At 45.0% G+C, this 17000-nt stretch overlaps 1 protein-coding gene across 5 annotated transcripts in view; it reads left to right on the top strand.

Annotated features, from left to right (window-relative positions):
- The window catches only part of FZD6 (frizzled class receptor 6), a 55996-nt gene that overhangs the window by 19811 nt on the left and 19185 nt on the right, over nucleotides 1-17000 (top strand). For 3 of the 5 annotated variants that reach the window (XM_038392033.2, XM_038392030.2, XM_038392031.2), the window contains exon 3: nucleotides 16053-16249. The exons of the other annotated variants lie outside the window; for them this stretch is intronic. In XM_038392033.2, the coding sequence (XP_038247961.1) occupies nucleotides 16053-16249 (197 nt within the window). The remainder of the gene's footprint in view (nucleotides 1-16052; nucleotides 16250-17000) is intronic. 5 annotated transcript variants of the gene reach the window in all.

Genomic DNA, 17000 nt, shown 5'->3' with positions numbered 1-17000 from the left:
ATCCTACTTGGAATTCTGACTAATGAAGGATGGGGATTTGAATGGAATTGTTAATACTCATAGCTACAGTAATGATAGAGCAAGAGTTCTCTAATTGGGGATCGGGACCCCTCAGGGGGTCACAAGGTTATTACATGAGGGGGTCGCAAGCTGTCGGCCTCTACCTCAAACCGTGCTTTGCCTTCAGCATTTATAATAGTGTTAAATGTATTAAAAAGTGATTTTAATTTATAGGGGGGTTCACACTCACAGGCTTGCTTCTTGAAAGGGGTCACCAGCACAAAAGTTTGAGAACTGTGATAGAGTTTATAGGTACGGTTGCCAGACATCTGGTTTTCGACTGGAATGCCCAGTCGAAAAGGGACCCTGGTGGTATTGTGCGGAGTCTCCCCTGGCCACCCATGCACCATGGGGCTGCAGGATCCTGGGAGCCACAGAAAGCATGGCTGGGACCCTGAACCCTGTTCTGCACCCTAATCTCCTGCCCCAGCCTGGAGCCCCCTTCCGCACCCAAACTCCCTCCCAAAACCCCCCAACACCCTGACCTAGCCCTGAGCCCCCTCCTGCACCTCAAATCCCTCATCCCCAGCCCAGAGCCCTCTCGTGCACACTGAAACCCTAATTTCTGGCGCCAGAGCCCTCACCCTGCTCATGCACCCCAAACTCCTGCTACAGCCCAGTGAAAGTGAGTGGGGGGAGAGAGCAAGTGACTGGGGGGTGGTATGGAGCAAGCAGGGGCTGGCCTTAGAAGAGGGGCAAGACTTCGGGGAAGGAGTGTTTCGTTTTGTGCAATTAGAAAGTTGGCAACCCTAGTCATAGGTTACAGGGCCAAAAGGGACCGCTATAAGAATGCTGTCTGACTTCTTATTTAACACAAGCCATAGCACTTCCCTGAACTAACTCTTGTTTGAACTAGTGCATCTATTTTACATTTTGAGACTGTCCAGATAGTTTTTAATCCATTTACTGTGTCATGATCATTTGTATCATTCTGATTTTTAATCAAAAAGTTGTGCTGCACCAACTCAAATGCCTTACAGAAGTCTATTATTTATTAGTATGACTATAGCATGTATGAGACCCTGTCAGGGATCAGGACCCATTGTGCTAGGCGCTGTACGGACAGTGAACAAAAAGTCCCTGCCCCAAAGAACTTACATTGTAAGTATATAAGACCAGAGACAACAGATGGATACAGACAGACCAACAGGAAAATACAAGGAAACAAGAGGTAGGTCTACACTTTGAGCTGGGGGTGTGATTCCCAGCTTGAGTGTTACCCAGGATTTTTCAGAATCCACAGCTGTGGCAAGTTAACTGTTTCACTCCTGGTAGTGTCAGGAATAAATCAATGGGAACACAGAAATTCCGTCTGATAAAAGATTAATTGAAATAAGCATGCTCTATCTAATACTGCAGTTTATTAGATTTAATACACAACAATAAAAAATAGGTTTAGAACATCCCAAATATTTACCTAAAATTTGGAACAGTATTGAGTAATTAATAGCAGGTTCGCAGTGGCCAGTTGCTCACCTGTTGGGGAGAAAAGGTGTCGGGGGAAAAATGTCTCTTAAGATGGCTTCAGAGGACTGCTCCAAAGTACAGGGCATTAGCTAGTCTTTTATAACCAACTTCTACAAAACACATAGGTCATAGTGACCCCTACTAAATCAGCACTTTTCCTAACTTTCAATAAACTACTTATCAACGAACATCCCTAACAATGTTATTCATCATAAACTTCTGTATCAGAGGCACCCGAATCCAAGATTTTCATCCACCAAGGTTTTCAGTCTCAGTTGTTGACTCTTCTTTTCCCTCCTCCCATTCTGATTAGCAGAAACTGCCAGTTAGTTTTGACCTTGCTTCTAAAAGCCTGCTTTCAAATTAACCCTTAACTGCGTGGTTATCTATTTATTAATTCATGGTGGCTGAATACACGCAATATAGTTGCAGTTAGCTTGATCAAATCCTGGGGTATGATAGAGAAGAGGGAGCTAGTGGACTGATGCAAAGAGAGGGTTCAAGGCATGGTCAAAGCTATGGGTAGGAAAATTATCTTTGCAACAGTATTCTGAATGGATCTCAGCGGGGTCAGATTGCATTTGTCAGGGCCAGAGAAAATATTGTGGTAATCAAGATGCGAGATGATGGCTGGGCAAGAGCTTTAGCTGTGTGGGTGGATAGGAAAAATTGTATGTTAGAGATATTGCATCAAGACTGTTGTCTTTATCAACCAAACTTGTAATCTCATGAAAAAAGATACCAGGTTAGTTTGACAGGATCTGTTTTCCATAAACCCATATTCCGTGACTTTCCATGACTTCTGCAGTCACAGCAGCCAGTGCGACTTCTGCAGTTGCAGCAGCCGGCAGTGCCGGCCCCAGGGGCTGCCGGAGCAGCTGCAGTCCTGGGTGTGGCCCTGGAGCATCTGTCTTGGAGTAGTGATGCGGCCATCAGGCCAAAAAATTTGCCCTCCCCGTAATAGATTAATGTGCATGGACGAGGAATCAGGGAGTTTCTCTGCCATTGACTCACTGTAGAGCCTTGGACAAGACACATAGAGCTCAATCCAACCCCCATTGACCTCAGTGGGAGTTAGATAGAGCTGCTAATCTCTGGGACCTGATTTTGATCTTCTTTACATCAAATCTGGGGCAACTCCATTGAAGCAGTGATCTGATATTAGATTCAAGCCTGCTGTGTTTGTTAAATTGGGGGAAATTACACTTTTCTACCTTTACCAAGGTGTTGTGAGGATTCATGGTTTCTATAGCACTATAAGCACCCAAAAACTGATTATTGCCTCGTCTTTTTTAGAAAAATGTATTCATTACTTAAATACAATTGGCTGAAGGAGTCTCAGTCCTTGTTGGCCGCCTACTAGGAGTTAAAGCAGACCACAAAAATTATTTGAGTTTAGATTCTGAGGCTAAATTTTAGTTCTAGAGTGATGCCTGCTGAAAGATATTTGTGTTTGCTGCTGGGGCTATAAACTATTTTACATAAAGAGTGCCTTTCAGATGAGATCTCCTTTGCTCCAAGCAAGAGAAACATTGGTGAACTAAAGTCAATAATATCGGTAATGTAGATTTGAATTTATGGTTACAATGCAATGTGTTTATACAAATTCAAGTACAAACTCCTTTGATGCTTCCAAAAGTGAAATGTAAAGAATTCTACAAAGTAACATTCTGAGAGATGCTTGCTCAATTTTAAATATGGTATAGGTTATAAATATTCTCAGACTATGTTGTATTTTTTTATTTTGGAGCAAGGGCATATTTTTGACATGATAGTAAAGGAGTTACAATGTTTTCACTTTGTCACAAGATTTATATCCTGTTCGACAGGTAGGGCTAGATCCACAAAGGGGACTTAGGCATTGCAACACTGAATCTAACTTTTAGGTGCCTTGCTGTCCTAGTGGAATCTACAGCCCTGAGTTAAGCACCGAGGCTACCTAGACAATGTAGAGTCGGAGGTAGGCACTTAAGAATGGGATTCACAAAAGCCAGGATTCTGAGTGGGGAGCTGCCTAGGCTAGCCAATAGGAAATGCTGAGTAGAGGGGTAAGACCTAAGCAGAGCCGGCCCTAGACCATTGCAGGCGAGGAGCGTCTTTGGTGCACCCGTCCATTTGTTAAACTTTAGAATACCTTTTTTTTTATTGCATTTATAGCCCATTTCATGGCTTTGATACATGATTTGAATGCATGATTTATCCCTGTCATATAAGACAATGAATTTGCACACTAGGATCTGTAAATCTGTATTTATTCATGCCATATATAAGCAAAGAAAAAAAAACCCATTTCCTCTAAGCCAGTTCTCAATTGATTACACATTGTGGGCCGCATATGTTACCTGAGTCACAGGGGCTGGGTGGCAGGGCAGCAGCAGCCCCACCCCTTGCTGCGTGGGGCAGCCGGCTGCCCGCCAGGATGCTTCGGGGCCTGCCAATTGCCCTGGACCCCACCACACTGCTATCCCAGACCTCCTGCAGCTGCCCCAACCCCGGATCCCATGGGGATGGCTGGCTGCCCTGGACCCTATGGCAGCACTTGCGCTGGGTGAGAGGTCTCCCAGCACTCCTGGCAATACTCCTCCAGTCTCCAGCGCTCGGAGCCTGTCTACACTAGTGCTTTAAGGCTCTCAGACTTGTTGTGCTCAGAGAGGTGATTTTTTCAGACCCCTGAGCCAGCAAGTTAGAGTGCTGTAAAATGTAAGTGTAGACATACCCTAGAAAGTCATCAAACATTACGTGTTAAGCATGGCAAAAGAAGTAAGAATTTATTTTATATTATTGTGTACTTCAGACATTCTATTTTCCCTTTTGTTGCTATCAACAAAAACAGCACCCCCCATGCCCAGCACCCCAGTCGGCTGCCTGCCCCTAAATCCTGTCCTGGGTCTAAGCCTTGCTCCTCAAAGGAAGCAAGGACTGCAATCTACCTCTCTTGCATCCTAGGGTAGTGTCCTCTGTCCACTGGACAATGGCAGTCGTTCTCACTCTTTTTCTCTCTGGCCCATTGAATATTTATTTATACAAAGTGAAACAGCTTTAGCAGGAAAAATTGAGATGGTTAATAATCTCCTGTAATGTTACTCTTGAGGGATGCTAGGAGGTGATTGTCGCCCAATTGATTAATCTCTTAGACCCCAGTGGTCGGTAAAGGTTTGATCTCCTGAACTGCTACTACATCAGGAAAATTATTACCAATATTATTAGAATAAGAGACCTGAGGAGCACATGAGAAACAATTGCAATTTAACCCAATTCCTTTTATTAACAAATGAACTATCCCACAAACTCTGAAATACAACAGCAGATAGAGATAATATAAAGTTCATTCACATTCCCTGCTGGGCAACTCCAGAGTATCAGTCCCTCATTACCATCCTTATCATCATCACCAGTGGGTATCATCTGGCATCTACCAAGGAATGCAGGCTGGGATACAGCTTTTATAATATGTTATACTGATGCCCACTGGGGTTGTATATATTTAGAAAGGTTTCAGCCCCTTTTCCTCCTATACCTCTGTACCCCACTAAATTTGGGGTGCCCTGTTTTTCATAAAAACGAGTAGTCCTTGTGGCACCTTACAGACGAACAAATTTATTTGGGCATAAGCTTTTGTGGGCTAGAACCCACTTCATCAGACGCATGAAGTGGAAAATACAGGAGCAGGTATAAATACATGAAAAGATGTGAATTGCCTTACCAAGTGTAAGGTCAGTCTAATGAGACAATTCAATTGACAGCAGGATACCAAGGGAGGAAAAATAACTTTTGAAGTGGTAATGAGAGTGACCCATTTCAGACAGTTGAGAAGAAGGTGTGAGTAACAGTAGGGGGAAATTAGTATTGAGGAAATTAGGTTTAGGTTTTGTAATGACCCAACCAATCCCAGTCTTTATTCAGGCCTAATCTGATGGTGTTCAGTTTGCAAATTAATTGCAGTTCTGCAATTTCACGTTGGAATCTGTTTTTGAAGTTTTTTTTGTTGAAGAATTGCAACTTTTAGGTCTGTTATTGAGTGACTAGGGAGACTGAAGTGTTCTCCTACTGGTTTTTGAATGTTATGATTCCTGATGTCAGATTTGTGTCCGTTTATTCTTTTGCATAGAGACTGTCCGGTTTGCCCTTCTGACATGTACATTGGCCATTGCTGGCACATGATGGCATATATCACATTGGTACATGTGCAGGTAAACGAGCCTGTCATAAATATAAAGGGAAGGGTAACCACCTTTCTGTATACAGAACTATAAAATCCCTCCTGGCCAGAGGGAGAAACCCTTTCACCTGTAAAGGGTTAAGAAGCTAAGGTAACCTTGCTGGCACCTGACCCAAAATGACCAATGAGGGGACAAGATACTTTAAAATCTGAAGTTGGGGGGGGGGCAGGAGGAACAAAGGATTCTGTCTGTCTGTGTGATGTTTTTGCCGGGAACAGATCAGAAATGCAAGCCTTCCAACTCTTGTTAAGTTAGTAAGTAATCTAGCTAGAAAATGTGTTAGATTTTCTTTTGTTTAAGGGCTGGTAAAACAGCTGTGCTGGAGGGAATATATATTTTGTAACTTTTTGTAACTTAAGGTTTTGCCTCGAGGAATTCTCTGTTTTGAATCTGATTACCATGTAAGGTATTTACCATCCTGATTTTACAGAGGTGATTCTTTTACCTTTTCTTTAATTTAAAATTCTTCTTTAGAACCCGATTGATTTTTCATTGTTCTTAAGATCTAAGGGTTTGGGTCTGTGTTCACTTGTACCAATTGGTGAGGATTTTTATCAAGCCTTCCCCAGGAATGGGGGTCTAGGGCTTGGGGGGGATATTTTGAGGGAAGACATCTCCAAGTGGTTTCTTTCCCTGTTCTTTGTTTAAAACGCTTGGTGGTGGCAGCATACTGTTCAAGGACAAGGCAAAGTTTGTACCTTGGGGAAGTTTTTAACTAAGCTGGTAAGAATAAGCTTAGGGGGTCTTTCAGGCAGGTCCCCACATCTGTCCCCTAGAGTTCACAGTGGGGAAGGAACCTTGACAGAGCCCCTGATAGAGTGACTGATGTGGTTAGGTCCTATGATGGTGTCCCTTGAATAGATATGTGGACAGAGTTGGCACCGGGGTTTGTTGCAGGATTGGGTTCCTGGGTTGGTGTTTTTGTTGCTGGTGAGTATTTGCTTCAGGTTGGGGGGCTGTCTGTAAGCGAGGACTGGCCTGTTCCCCAGGGTCTCTGAGAGTGAGGGATCGTCCTTCAGAATGTGGTTAGGTCCTATGATGATGTCCCTTGAATAGATATGTGGACAGAGTTGGCATCGGGTTTGTTGCAGGATTGTCCTTCAGGATAGCCTCATTCTTCAGGATAACCTGAGGCCTTCTTTGGCTAAGCGTAGTGTTAAGATGTTGCTTGTAATTATTAGAATTGGGAGCACTGGCTGTTGGGAGCCTGAAAGGACAGGAAACAGGAAGGAGGGGTGAGGAATTGAAGAGGCTGAGGGAGAGCTACTGAGGGTGCAGCAGCAGCTTGGAAAAGAGGTTTCCACTTTAAAAAATAAAGTCCTGTTGAACTTTGTTAGTACTTTTGCTTGGCTACTACAACACTAAGCTAAATATTTCACAGGCCTGAGGCCTGTTGGCACTGTTAAAACTTAAATTAATACTTCACCTCTATATCTTCAATATACCTGAATATCTTTTATCCTTGGCTACATGATGCAGAGCAGTATCTCTACCCTAGATACTGTTACCTTGTTTCTGTCATGTTCCAATCTTTGTTGGCCTGCTAAACAAAAGGCCAGAGGAACTGGTCTGTCATGATGTCTCAGAGAATCTAAAAATATAGTAAGTCAGGTGCTAATGTTTTTGTCCAGGCTCAGGAGATCATTCCCTCTCACTAGCCCAAAAAATTTCTCTCCCACTGCTGAGAATGTTTAGGATGTTTGAATTTATGGGAAGCAGAGGAATTACATCTGTCTTGCCAGTGCTGTGCTTGGAGAGAACAAAATCTTGAGAATGGACTACAGAAACAGTTGAGCCCCATGACGTGGCTCAGGACAGCCATGTCTTGAAGCAATTAACTCTCATTTCCAGTGGACTTTTGACCTCGGTTTTACATTTCGTTCCCCACAAACAGGCCTACAGCAGGAGAATACTTCTCCTTAACTCTTGGTGAGCTTTTGTTTTAATGGTCCTCCAGAAAATGCAGACTATTTATTTTTTGTAATAGAACGTTTCCAATTTGGCTAACTGGAATGCTCTACAGTAACTCCACACTTAAAGTTGTCCCGGTTAACATTGTTTCATTGTTACTTTGCTAATCAATTAGAGAACATGCTCGTTTAAAGTTGTGCAGTGCTCCCTTATAATGTCATTTGGCAGCTGGCTGCTTTGTCCACTGCTTGCAGGAAGAGCAGCCTGTTGGAGCTAGCTGATGGGGGCTTGGAACCAGGGTGGACCGGCAGCCCCCCATCAGCTCCCCGTTCCCCTAAGTTCCCTGTGTGGCAGCCGCCCAGCAGGTTATCAATTGCAAGCAGTTCAGCTTTCCCTCCCCCCAGTGCCATGTGCTGCTCCTGGGAGCCTCCCGCTTCCTATGTGGGGAGGGGGGTGAGAAGGGCTAATGTCAGGGTGTCTCCCTGCTCCTGCACCCCACTTACCCTATTTTCCATAGAGCAGGGGGGACACACGACAGGGCTCAGGACAGAGGGAGATTCCTGGCAGTAGCTGCCATCTCAGCTTGCTGAGCTACTTAAAAAGACAGTGTACTTAGAGTAGGGTCAGCATACTTAAAGGAGTAATGCGCATCTCTCTCTCGCACACACATGGTGTATGTCTCTGTTTCTGTCTGCAATGCTGTCTCCTCTCCCTCCATTCGTGCTGCCTTGTATAGTGTGAGGCTACATTAACAACAATGGGTTAACCCTTGGGGGCTCAACCAATTGCTAGTTCATCATTTAGCAGTAAGACATTCCCTGGGAAATATCCCACCCTCTGACTTCACCACCTCAACCAAGCTTCACAATCATCATTGTGTACCAGTATTAAATTGTTTGTTTAGAACTTGTACTCTGTGTGTGTGTGTAATCTTTTGTCTAGTGAAAAATATTTCCCTGGAACCTAACCCCCCCCCATTTACATTAATTCTTATGGGGAAATTGGATTCACTTAACGTTGTTTCGCTTAAAGTTGCATTTTTCAGGCCAGGAAAGGTACATGATGCTCGCATCTTCAGGAACTCTGGTCTGTTTCAAAAGCTGCAGAAAGGGACTTTCTTCCCAGACCAGAAAATAACCATTGGGGATGTTGAAATGCCTATAGTTATCCTTGGGGACCCTGACTACCCCTTAATGCCATGGCTTATGAAGCCGTACATAGGTAGCCTGGAGAGTAGTCAGGAGCTGTTCAACTACAGGCTGAGCAAGTGCAGAATGGTGGTAGAATGTGCATTTGGACGTTTAAAAGCACTCTGGCGCAGTTTACTGACTCGGTTAGACCTCAGCGAAACCAATATTCCCATTGTTATTACTGCTTGCTGTGCGCTCCACAATATCTGAGAGAGTAAGGGGGAAAGGTTGGGGGGGGGGGAGGTTGAGGCAAATCGCCTGGCTGCTGGTTACCACCGTCAGACACCAGGGCGGTTAGAAGAGCACAGGAGGGTGCGGTGCGCATCAGAGAAGCTTTGAAAACCAGTTTCATGACTGGCCAGGCTACGGTGTGAAAGTTCTGTTTGTTTCTCCTTGATGAAAACCCCCCGCACCTTGGTTCACTCTCCTTCCCTGTAAGCTAACCATCCTCCCTTCGATCACCACTTGCAGAGGCAATAAAGTCGTTGTTTCACATTCATGCATTCTTTATTAATTCATCACACAAATAGGGGGATAATTACCAAGGTAGCCCAGGAGGGGTGGTGGAGGAGGGAAGGACAAGGCCACACAGCACTTTAAAAGTTTAAATCTTATTGAATGCGAGCCTTCTGTTACTTGGCCAATCCTCTGGGGCGGAGGGGCCCCCCCACAGCGTTCTTGGGATGCTGGGTGAGGAGGCTATGGAACTTGGGGAGGAGGGTGGTTGGTTACACAGAGGCTGTAGCGGTGGTCTGTGCTCCTGCTGCCTTTCCTGCAGCTCAACCATATGCTGGAGCATATTAGTTTGATCCTCTAGCATCCTCAGCATTGAATCCTACCTCCTCTCATCACGCTGCTGCCACCTTTCCGCTTCAGCCCTCTCTTCAGCTTGCCACCTCTCCTCCTGGTCATTTTGTGCTTTCCTGCACTCTTACATTGTCTGCCTCCATGCATTCGTCTGTGCTCTGTCAGTGTGGGAGGACAGCATGAGGTCAGAGAACATTTCATCGCGAGTGTGGTTTTTTTGCCTTCTAATCTTTGCTAGCCTCCTGGAAGGAGAAGATCCTGTGATCCTTGAAACACGTGCAGCTGGTGGAGGAAAAAAAAGGGACAGTGGTATTTGAAAAGACACATTTTATAGAACAATGAGTACACTCTTTCACAGTAAACCTTGCTGTTAACATTACATATATAGCACATGTGCTTTTGTTACAAGGTCGCACTTTGCCTTCCCCCCACCGTGTAGCTAACGGCGGGGAACATTTCTGTTCAGCCATAGGCAAAAAGCCCAGCAGGAACGGGCACCTCTGAATGTCCCCTTAAGAAAAGCACTCTATTTCAACCAGGTGACCATGAATGATTTCACTCTCCTGAGGATAACACAGAGAGAGAAAGAACGGATGTTGTTTGAACGCCAGCAAACATACGCTGCAATGCTTTGTTCTACAATGATTCCCAAGTATGTGCTACTGGCCTGGAGTGGTAAAGTGTCCTACCATGGTGGATGGAATAAGGCTGCCCTCCCCACAAACCTTTTGCAAAGGCTTTGGGAGTATATTCAGGACAGCCATTAATGCCAGGGCAAATTAATCATTAAACATGCTGGCTTTTAAACTTTGTATAGTATTTTTAAAAGGTACACTCACCAGAGGTCCCTTCTCCGCCTGGTGGGTCTGGGAGGCGGCCTTGAGTGGGTTTGGGGGGTACTGGCTCCAGGTCCAGGGTGAGAAACAGTTCCTGGCTGTCGGGAAAACTGGTTTTTCCGCTTGTTTGCTGTGAGCTATCTTCCTCGTCCCCAAAACCTGCTTCCGTGTTGCCTCCATCTCCATTGAAGGAGTCAAACAACATGGCTGGGGTAGTGGTGGCTGAACCCCTAAAATGGCATGCAGCTCATCATAGAAGCGGCATGTTTGGGGCTCTGACCCGGAGCGACCGTTCGCCTCTCTGGTTTTCTGGTAGGCTTGCCTCAGCTCCTTAAGTTTCATGCGGCACTGCTTCGGGTCCCTGTTATGGCCTCTGTCCTTCATGCCCCGGGAGATTTTCACAAATGTTTTGGCATTTTGAAAACTGGAACGTAGTTCTGATCGCTGTATGGGGAAAGGAATCCGTGCTATCGGATCCCGTACCTCCTGTTCGGTCCATGCTGGAGCTCTTTTGCGATTCTGGGACTCCATCATGGTCACCTCTGCTGATGAGCTCTGCATGGTCACCTGCAGCTTGCCACACTGGCCAAACAGGAAATTGAAATTCAAAAATTCGCGAGCCTTTTCCTGTCTACCTGGTCAGTGCATCTGAGTTGAGAGTGCTGTCCAGAGCGGTCACAATGGAGCACTCCAGGATAGCTCCCTGAGGCCAATACCGTCTAATTGCGTCCACAGTACCCCAAATTCGACCCAGCAAAACCGATTTCAGTGCTAATTCCCTTGTCGGGGGTGGAGTAAGGAAATCGATTTTAAGAGCCCTTTAAGTCGAAAAAATGGCTTCGTCATGTGGACGGGTGCAGGGTTAAATCGATTTAACGCTGCTAAATTCGACCAACGCCTAGTGTAGACCAGGGCTAAGATATTTCCACTTCAGCTACATGAATAGCATAGTGGAAGTTGCATATCTTAGTTCGAAACCACCCTCCCCCCAACCCCCCATTGTAGCCCAGGCCTTAGACTCTGTTGAAAACCCAAAAGTTTTCAGTTTGCAGCCATAAAATGAAAACGTTCAGTTTCTGTTTTTTCAATGAAATGTCAAAATTGACAAAAAAAAATTTTCCACTTTTTTTGTTGAAATTTTCTGTAGGGAAAAAAATCTCCCACTAGCTTTAATAGTGGCACCTAGAGGTCCTAATCTAAACCCCATTGTGTTAGGCACTGTACAAACTGGAAATACCATGTACAAGTAAATAGAGAGCCCCTGCCCTTAAAATTCACAAGCTAGGTTAATGACAAGATGTGACTGGTGGAGGAAACAGAAAACTTGGGGGTGGAAAGGATGAAGTAAAAATAATATATTTTTACATAAACTAGCTATATGACCAATGTAGAATATATACTAATTTCACACATTCCTAAAGTTTTACCTGTCAGTTGAAGCTTTCACACTGCCTTATCCAAAGAGAAGCCTTCTTTTAAATCTGTAATAGTCTTACCTACACAAGGAGAATTTTTGAGCTCTATATTTTTATGGGATGGTATAATACTCTTTCATTAGGAAATACAGTAAATATTTCAATAGAACCACTTCAAAAGTAAATTGTTTCCATAGGGGCCAGATATTAGTAGTTCCATTATTTTTAAGGTTACCAGGCGCACTGCTGACCAGTTGGTGGTGCAGCGGGGGCCTGTGGCTAAGGTAGGCTCCTTGCCTGCCATAGCTCCATGCGGCTCCCAGAAATGGCCACCAGTCCCTGCAGTCCTTGATGCATGAGCAGCCAGGGAGGTACCGTGTGCTGCCCCCACTCCCAAGGACTGGTCCGCAGCTCCCATTGGCTGGGAACTGCAACCAATGGGAGCTGTGCAGGCGGTGTCTGTTTGTGCCAGGGCAGCGCGTGGAGCCTCCCTCATGAGTCATGGGGCCGGAGGAGCCTGGCAGCTGCTTCCTCAGAACCATGATAAGCACCGCCAGGACCCTACACTCCGAACCCTCTCCTGCACCCCAATTCTGTCCCAGCCCAGAGTCCCCTCCTGCACCCAAACCCCTGTCCTAGCCCGGAGCCCTCTCCCACACTCTGAACCCCTCATTTCTGGTGCCACCCAGAGTGCACACCCCAAGCCCATACCCACTCTGCCCCATCCTGGAGCCCTTTCCCACAACCCAAATTCCTCATCCCTGGCATGACCCCAGAGCCCGCACCCCCAGCTGGAACATTCACCTCCCTCTCTTACCCCATCCCCCAGCCCAAGCCCAGTGAAAAAAAGTGAGCCTGGGGAAGAGCAAGCGATGGAAGGGGATGGAGTGAGTGGGGGCGGGGCCTCAGGGAAGAGGCAGGACCTCAGGGAAGGGGTGGGGCAGGGGGTTTGGGTTTTGTGCCATTAAAAAGTTGGCAGCGCTAATTACTTTATGTCCTCGTGCAATAAAGAAATGGGCCAGGGTAAACTGAACATTAGGACTAGAGCTGGATGGGAAATGATTTTTCTCTGTCCCTTGCATTGGGACAAAATCGAGACCTTTTGACGTTTTTGACAAAATTAAGAGAAACCCGAGAAAATCCAATAGCCTGGTGATTAGGGTACCACCTAGGACGTGGGAGACACTGATCTGGAGCAGTGACTTGAACCTGGATCTCCAGCATTCCACCAGGCTATTGGATATTCTGGGGTCTTTTGCTTGCTGCACATTATATCAGAGTTGTGCCTGCCTCCTCAGCAGAAAGTACTCAAGTCTTAGGGTTCCAACAGAAGACAATTGCAAAGACAGCTGGTCAAGTGCACATACTTTCATAAAGCATTGCTTTCTGTAATGGAATCTGCAGATGAAGTGCACAGCCAGAATGTTCCATGGCGTAGTCCAACTTAACATATTTTTTATTTTTATGAGGGGCTTTTCTGTTGTTCTTACTGTTTTATCTTCCCCATCCCAAACACGCATCTAAATTTTATTACTTATGTACCATGAAGATTGTTGGACATGTAATTTTTTGAGGAAAAAAAGTTGTAGTTTGTCAATTTATTTTCTCTTAAATAGCATGTCCACGAATCCCACTCTCCCTCAGGGGATCTTTACTGTTGAAGGTTAAAGCATCTTGGTTTGAAAAACAGCTTGTTTATGTTAAAAGTTTCCATTCTAGAGTCAAAAATTGACTTCTCCCTCTCCCAATCACTGACTGGCAGCTTTAGAATTGTTTCTAATTGCCAGAAGGTATAATAAGGATTGGGAGACATATCCATTAATTGGAAAGAAATAGCTAGGTAACCATTTTTCCTTTCTGTCCACATTTGCTTATACCATACATTCTGCTCCACTGTGAGAACTCCTCATATTCTCCCTATTTATCTATAGATTTTCATATGGGTCATATTATTTCAATTTTCCTGCTATACATATTTGACTACTAGTTGAAGACGTAACTTAGTACAAATATTACCTGAATCTTGGAGGATGTGGTTGGTTCCCCCCCGCCCCAGTAACCCAAAAATAATCAAGTAGCTGTCCTAGTCTAGGTATATCACTCGGTATATATTGTCAATATAATGGCAAATGGACTCTCAAAAATTAGCAGTAACTAGTGGATGGGACTGCAGTCTGTTAAGCTAAACCATGTTTTTACCTAGTAATCAATTTGGTATACCATAAATAACAAATTATTTTTTCCTCTGGTAGGCCATCTGCCTGAAAACAGTGCATTAAGCTGTTACTAAAGTTGTATTTAATTTTATGCTAGTTGCCAGGTAAAAGTGGTTACCAGTAATTTAATGTCTGTCTTTATGTAGTGAAGATATAAACTCGGAATACTTTGACAGAGGAACGCTGGCCTCTTTTTGAGTTTTGGAATATATTATACAGAAAATCAATAGTTACTTAATTACATGAATTATAACAATTCTCAGACATTCAGATCTCATGGTGATGAATGTGATGCATCCTGGTCAAGTTTTTTAAGTAAATGGGAGCTGCTAGGTTGTAAATGCTAGGTGTTTAAGTAAATGCTGGGCTGCTAGGTTGTCAACAGTTCTTAAAACCAGGCCACTTATTTAGGTGCCTAACTATGAAATTAGGATCCTAACATTAGGCATCCATTTTTGAAAATCTTAGTCTTAGAAAACACTTGTCGGTGTATAGTACTATCCTCATTTCACAGATGGGGAAATTGAATTAGAGAGGTTGCCCCTGGGCTAAGATATCAGAGCAAAGTTACGGTTAGCAATGTTAATAGAACTCCGAAGTCCTTCATTCCAGTCATTCAGATCACTAGTTACAATCCTTTTTTATAATTGTCAAACAAGTAGTTTTTTTTCATAATATCTTTTCATATCCACATGAAAGTAAAATGTGAACCATAGTGATTGAAATTATTTGCAGTATTGTTGTAGCTGTGTTGGTTCCAGGATATGAGAGAGACCAAGTAGGTGAGGTAATATATTTTATTAGACCAACTTCTGTTGGTGGAAGGGATAAGCTTTCAAGCTACACATAGCTCTTCTTCAAGTCTGGAAAAGGTAACCAGAGTGTCTGAGCTAAAATACAAGGTGGAACAGATTGTTAAACACAAGGGGCTCACACATTCTGTAGGAGACCACTTACAATGAAGTGGACAATTAAGGGTTAGCAGGCTGTAGGGCAGGAGTAGTCAAAAGGTGGACAGTGGGCCTAATCCAGACTGCCAAAGGCTTTTAACTGGACTGTGCAATGCTGGGGGGCCATGGGCAGTTAATGCAGGAGGGGGGAGTGTGGGTAGAGTGGATAGAGGAGTGATTGGCCATGTGCTTGAGCTTCGGGGAGCTGGGGCTGCGGGGTAAGGTGGAGGAGCCTGGCACCAACACTCACCCTGCTGCTGCCACTTCCACCATCCTCTGGCCACCGTCGGCCTGCAACTGAGGAGCAGGAGTCAAGGCACCTGCCTGCCTGCTCCACAGGGGCCACAGCGTGTTCAAGTGGCTAGAAGGCACAACTTCAGCTCAGTCCTGCCTGCAGTTTAGCCCAACTGTGGCAACCATGCTTTGTGTGCCTCTGGTCAAGGGGGTGTCATTTAGGGAAGGCAGAGGGAGCACCTGCCCCCTGGGTTTCATGTCATCCCCTGGGTGGCTGGGGCTCCCACTGCCCCAGAAGGTTCCTGGGACAGACATGTAACTGAGGGGGGCAGATGCCCTCCCCCCCCCGCCCTGCCTAAATGGAGCCCCAGCCAGTGCCCAGGGCTGACAGCGGGAGCCCTGGCAAGCACCCGACGCAGACAGCGGAAGCCCCAACAGGCAGCCAGGATTGACACATAATTCAGGGGGTGGCTGACACATAACTTGGGGGGGCGAGTGTGCCCCCCCACCTGCCTTCCCTAAATGGAGCTCTGCCAGGCTGGAGCCCCTGCCACTGGAGTCCGGACCTTGACTATACCTTGACCAAGAAATTTGGACCGTCACAAAAAATATTTGACTACCCCGCTGTAAGTAAGGTGTGTTACAAATCCATAAAACCAGTGTCTCTGTTAAGCCCATGGTTTTTAAGTTTGCTGATTTTTTTTCCTTTTAAAAATTACTAATCAAAATCTTTTTTTTTTGTAAAGCCTTTTCTTCCTCTTGTGAATCTCCACTGTTCTCCAGCTGTCCACACATTTCTGTGTAAAGCATTTGTGCCTGCCTGCATGAAGCAAATTCATGTGATTCACCCTTGTCGAAGACTTTGTGAGAGAGTATACTCCGACTGTAAACAGTTGATAGACACTTTTGGGATCACCTGGCCGGAGGAACTGGAATGTAACAGGTGTAGTACCTTTTAATCTGACATGCAATGAAGGTGACATTTTCAAACACTCCTGATTTGACCCACAGCTGAACTGAAAATCTAAGACAGAGAATGTGTTAATATCTGTTAATGGGCAGTTAATGCAGGAGGGGGGAGTGTGGGTAGAGTGGATAGAGGAGTGATTGGCCATGTGCTTGAGCTTCGGGGAGCTGGGGCTGCGGGGTAAGGTGGAGGAGCCTGGCACCAAAAGTCTAAGACAGAGAATGTGTTAATATCTGTTTCAGAGTAGTCTCCACATCAATGGGGACCCTGAAAGGCTACATGAGAAAGAGAGAAATTTCTCTTCAAGAAACTTAACTAAACTGATCTCCTGAATTTCCTCTTAGTGATTTTGTCTCAGTACAAAATGCTTAAAACATATATTTGACTGCTTCTTTATCTGTAAAATGGGATAATAGTACTTCAGAGGTTTTATGAAGAATTATAGAGTTTTTAAGGTCAAAAGGGACCACCATATCATCCAATGTGACCTCCTTACTCCTGAGGGAATTCTGCGCCAAAAAAAATTTTGCATACAATATTTTAAAATTAGATACAATTCTGCAAATTTTGTTTGTCAATAAATAAATGTGGAGGCTCCAGCATGGCAGTGGGGAGCATAGACCACTGGCTGCACAGAGGTGGAAGATCACCCTGCAGCCCCTCCCAGAGGACACGGATTCAGCAGTGAGGCAGCACCTGACCCTGACACAATACAAGGGCCAGGCCT

This window comes from Dermochelys coriacea, chromosome 2 (genome assembly GCF_009764565.3).
Source record: "Dermochelys coriacea isolate rDerCor1 chromosome 2, rDerCor1.pri.v4, whole genome shotgun sequence".
NCBI lineage: Eukaryota > Metazoa > Chordata > Testudines > Dermochelyidae > Dermochelys > Dermochelys coriacea.
Note: the sequence above shows the minus strand (reverse complement) of the source record. Positions and strands in the feature narration are given on the sequence as shown.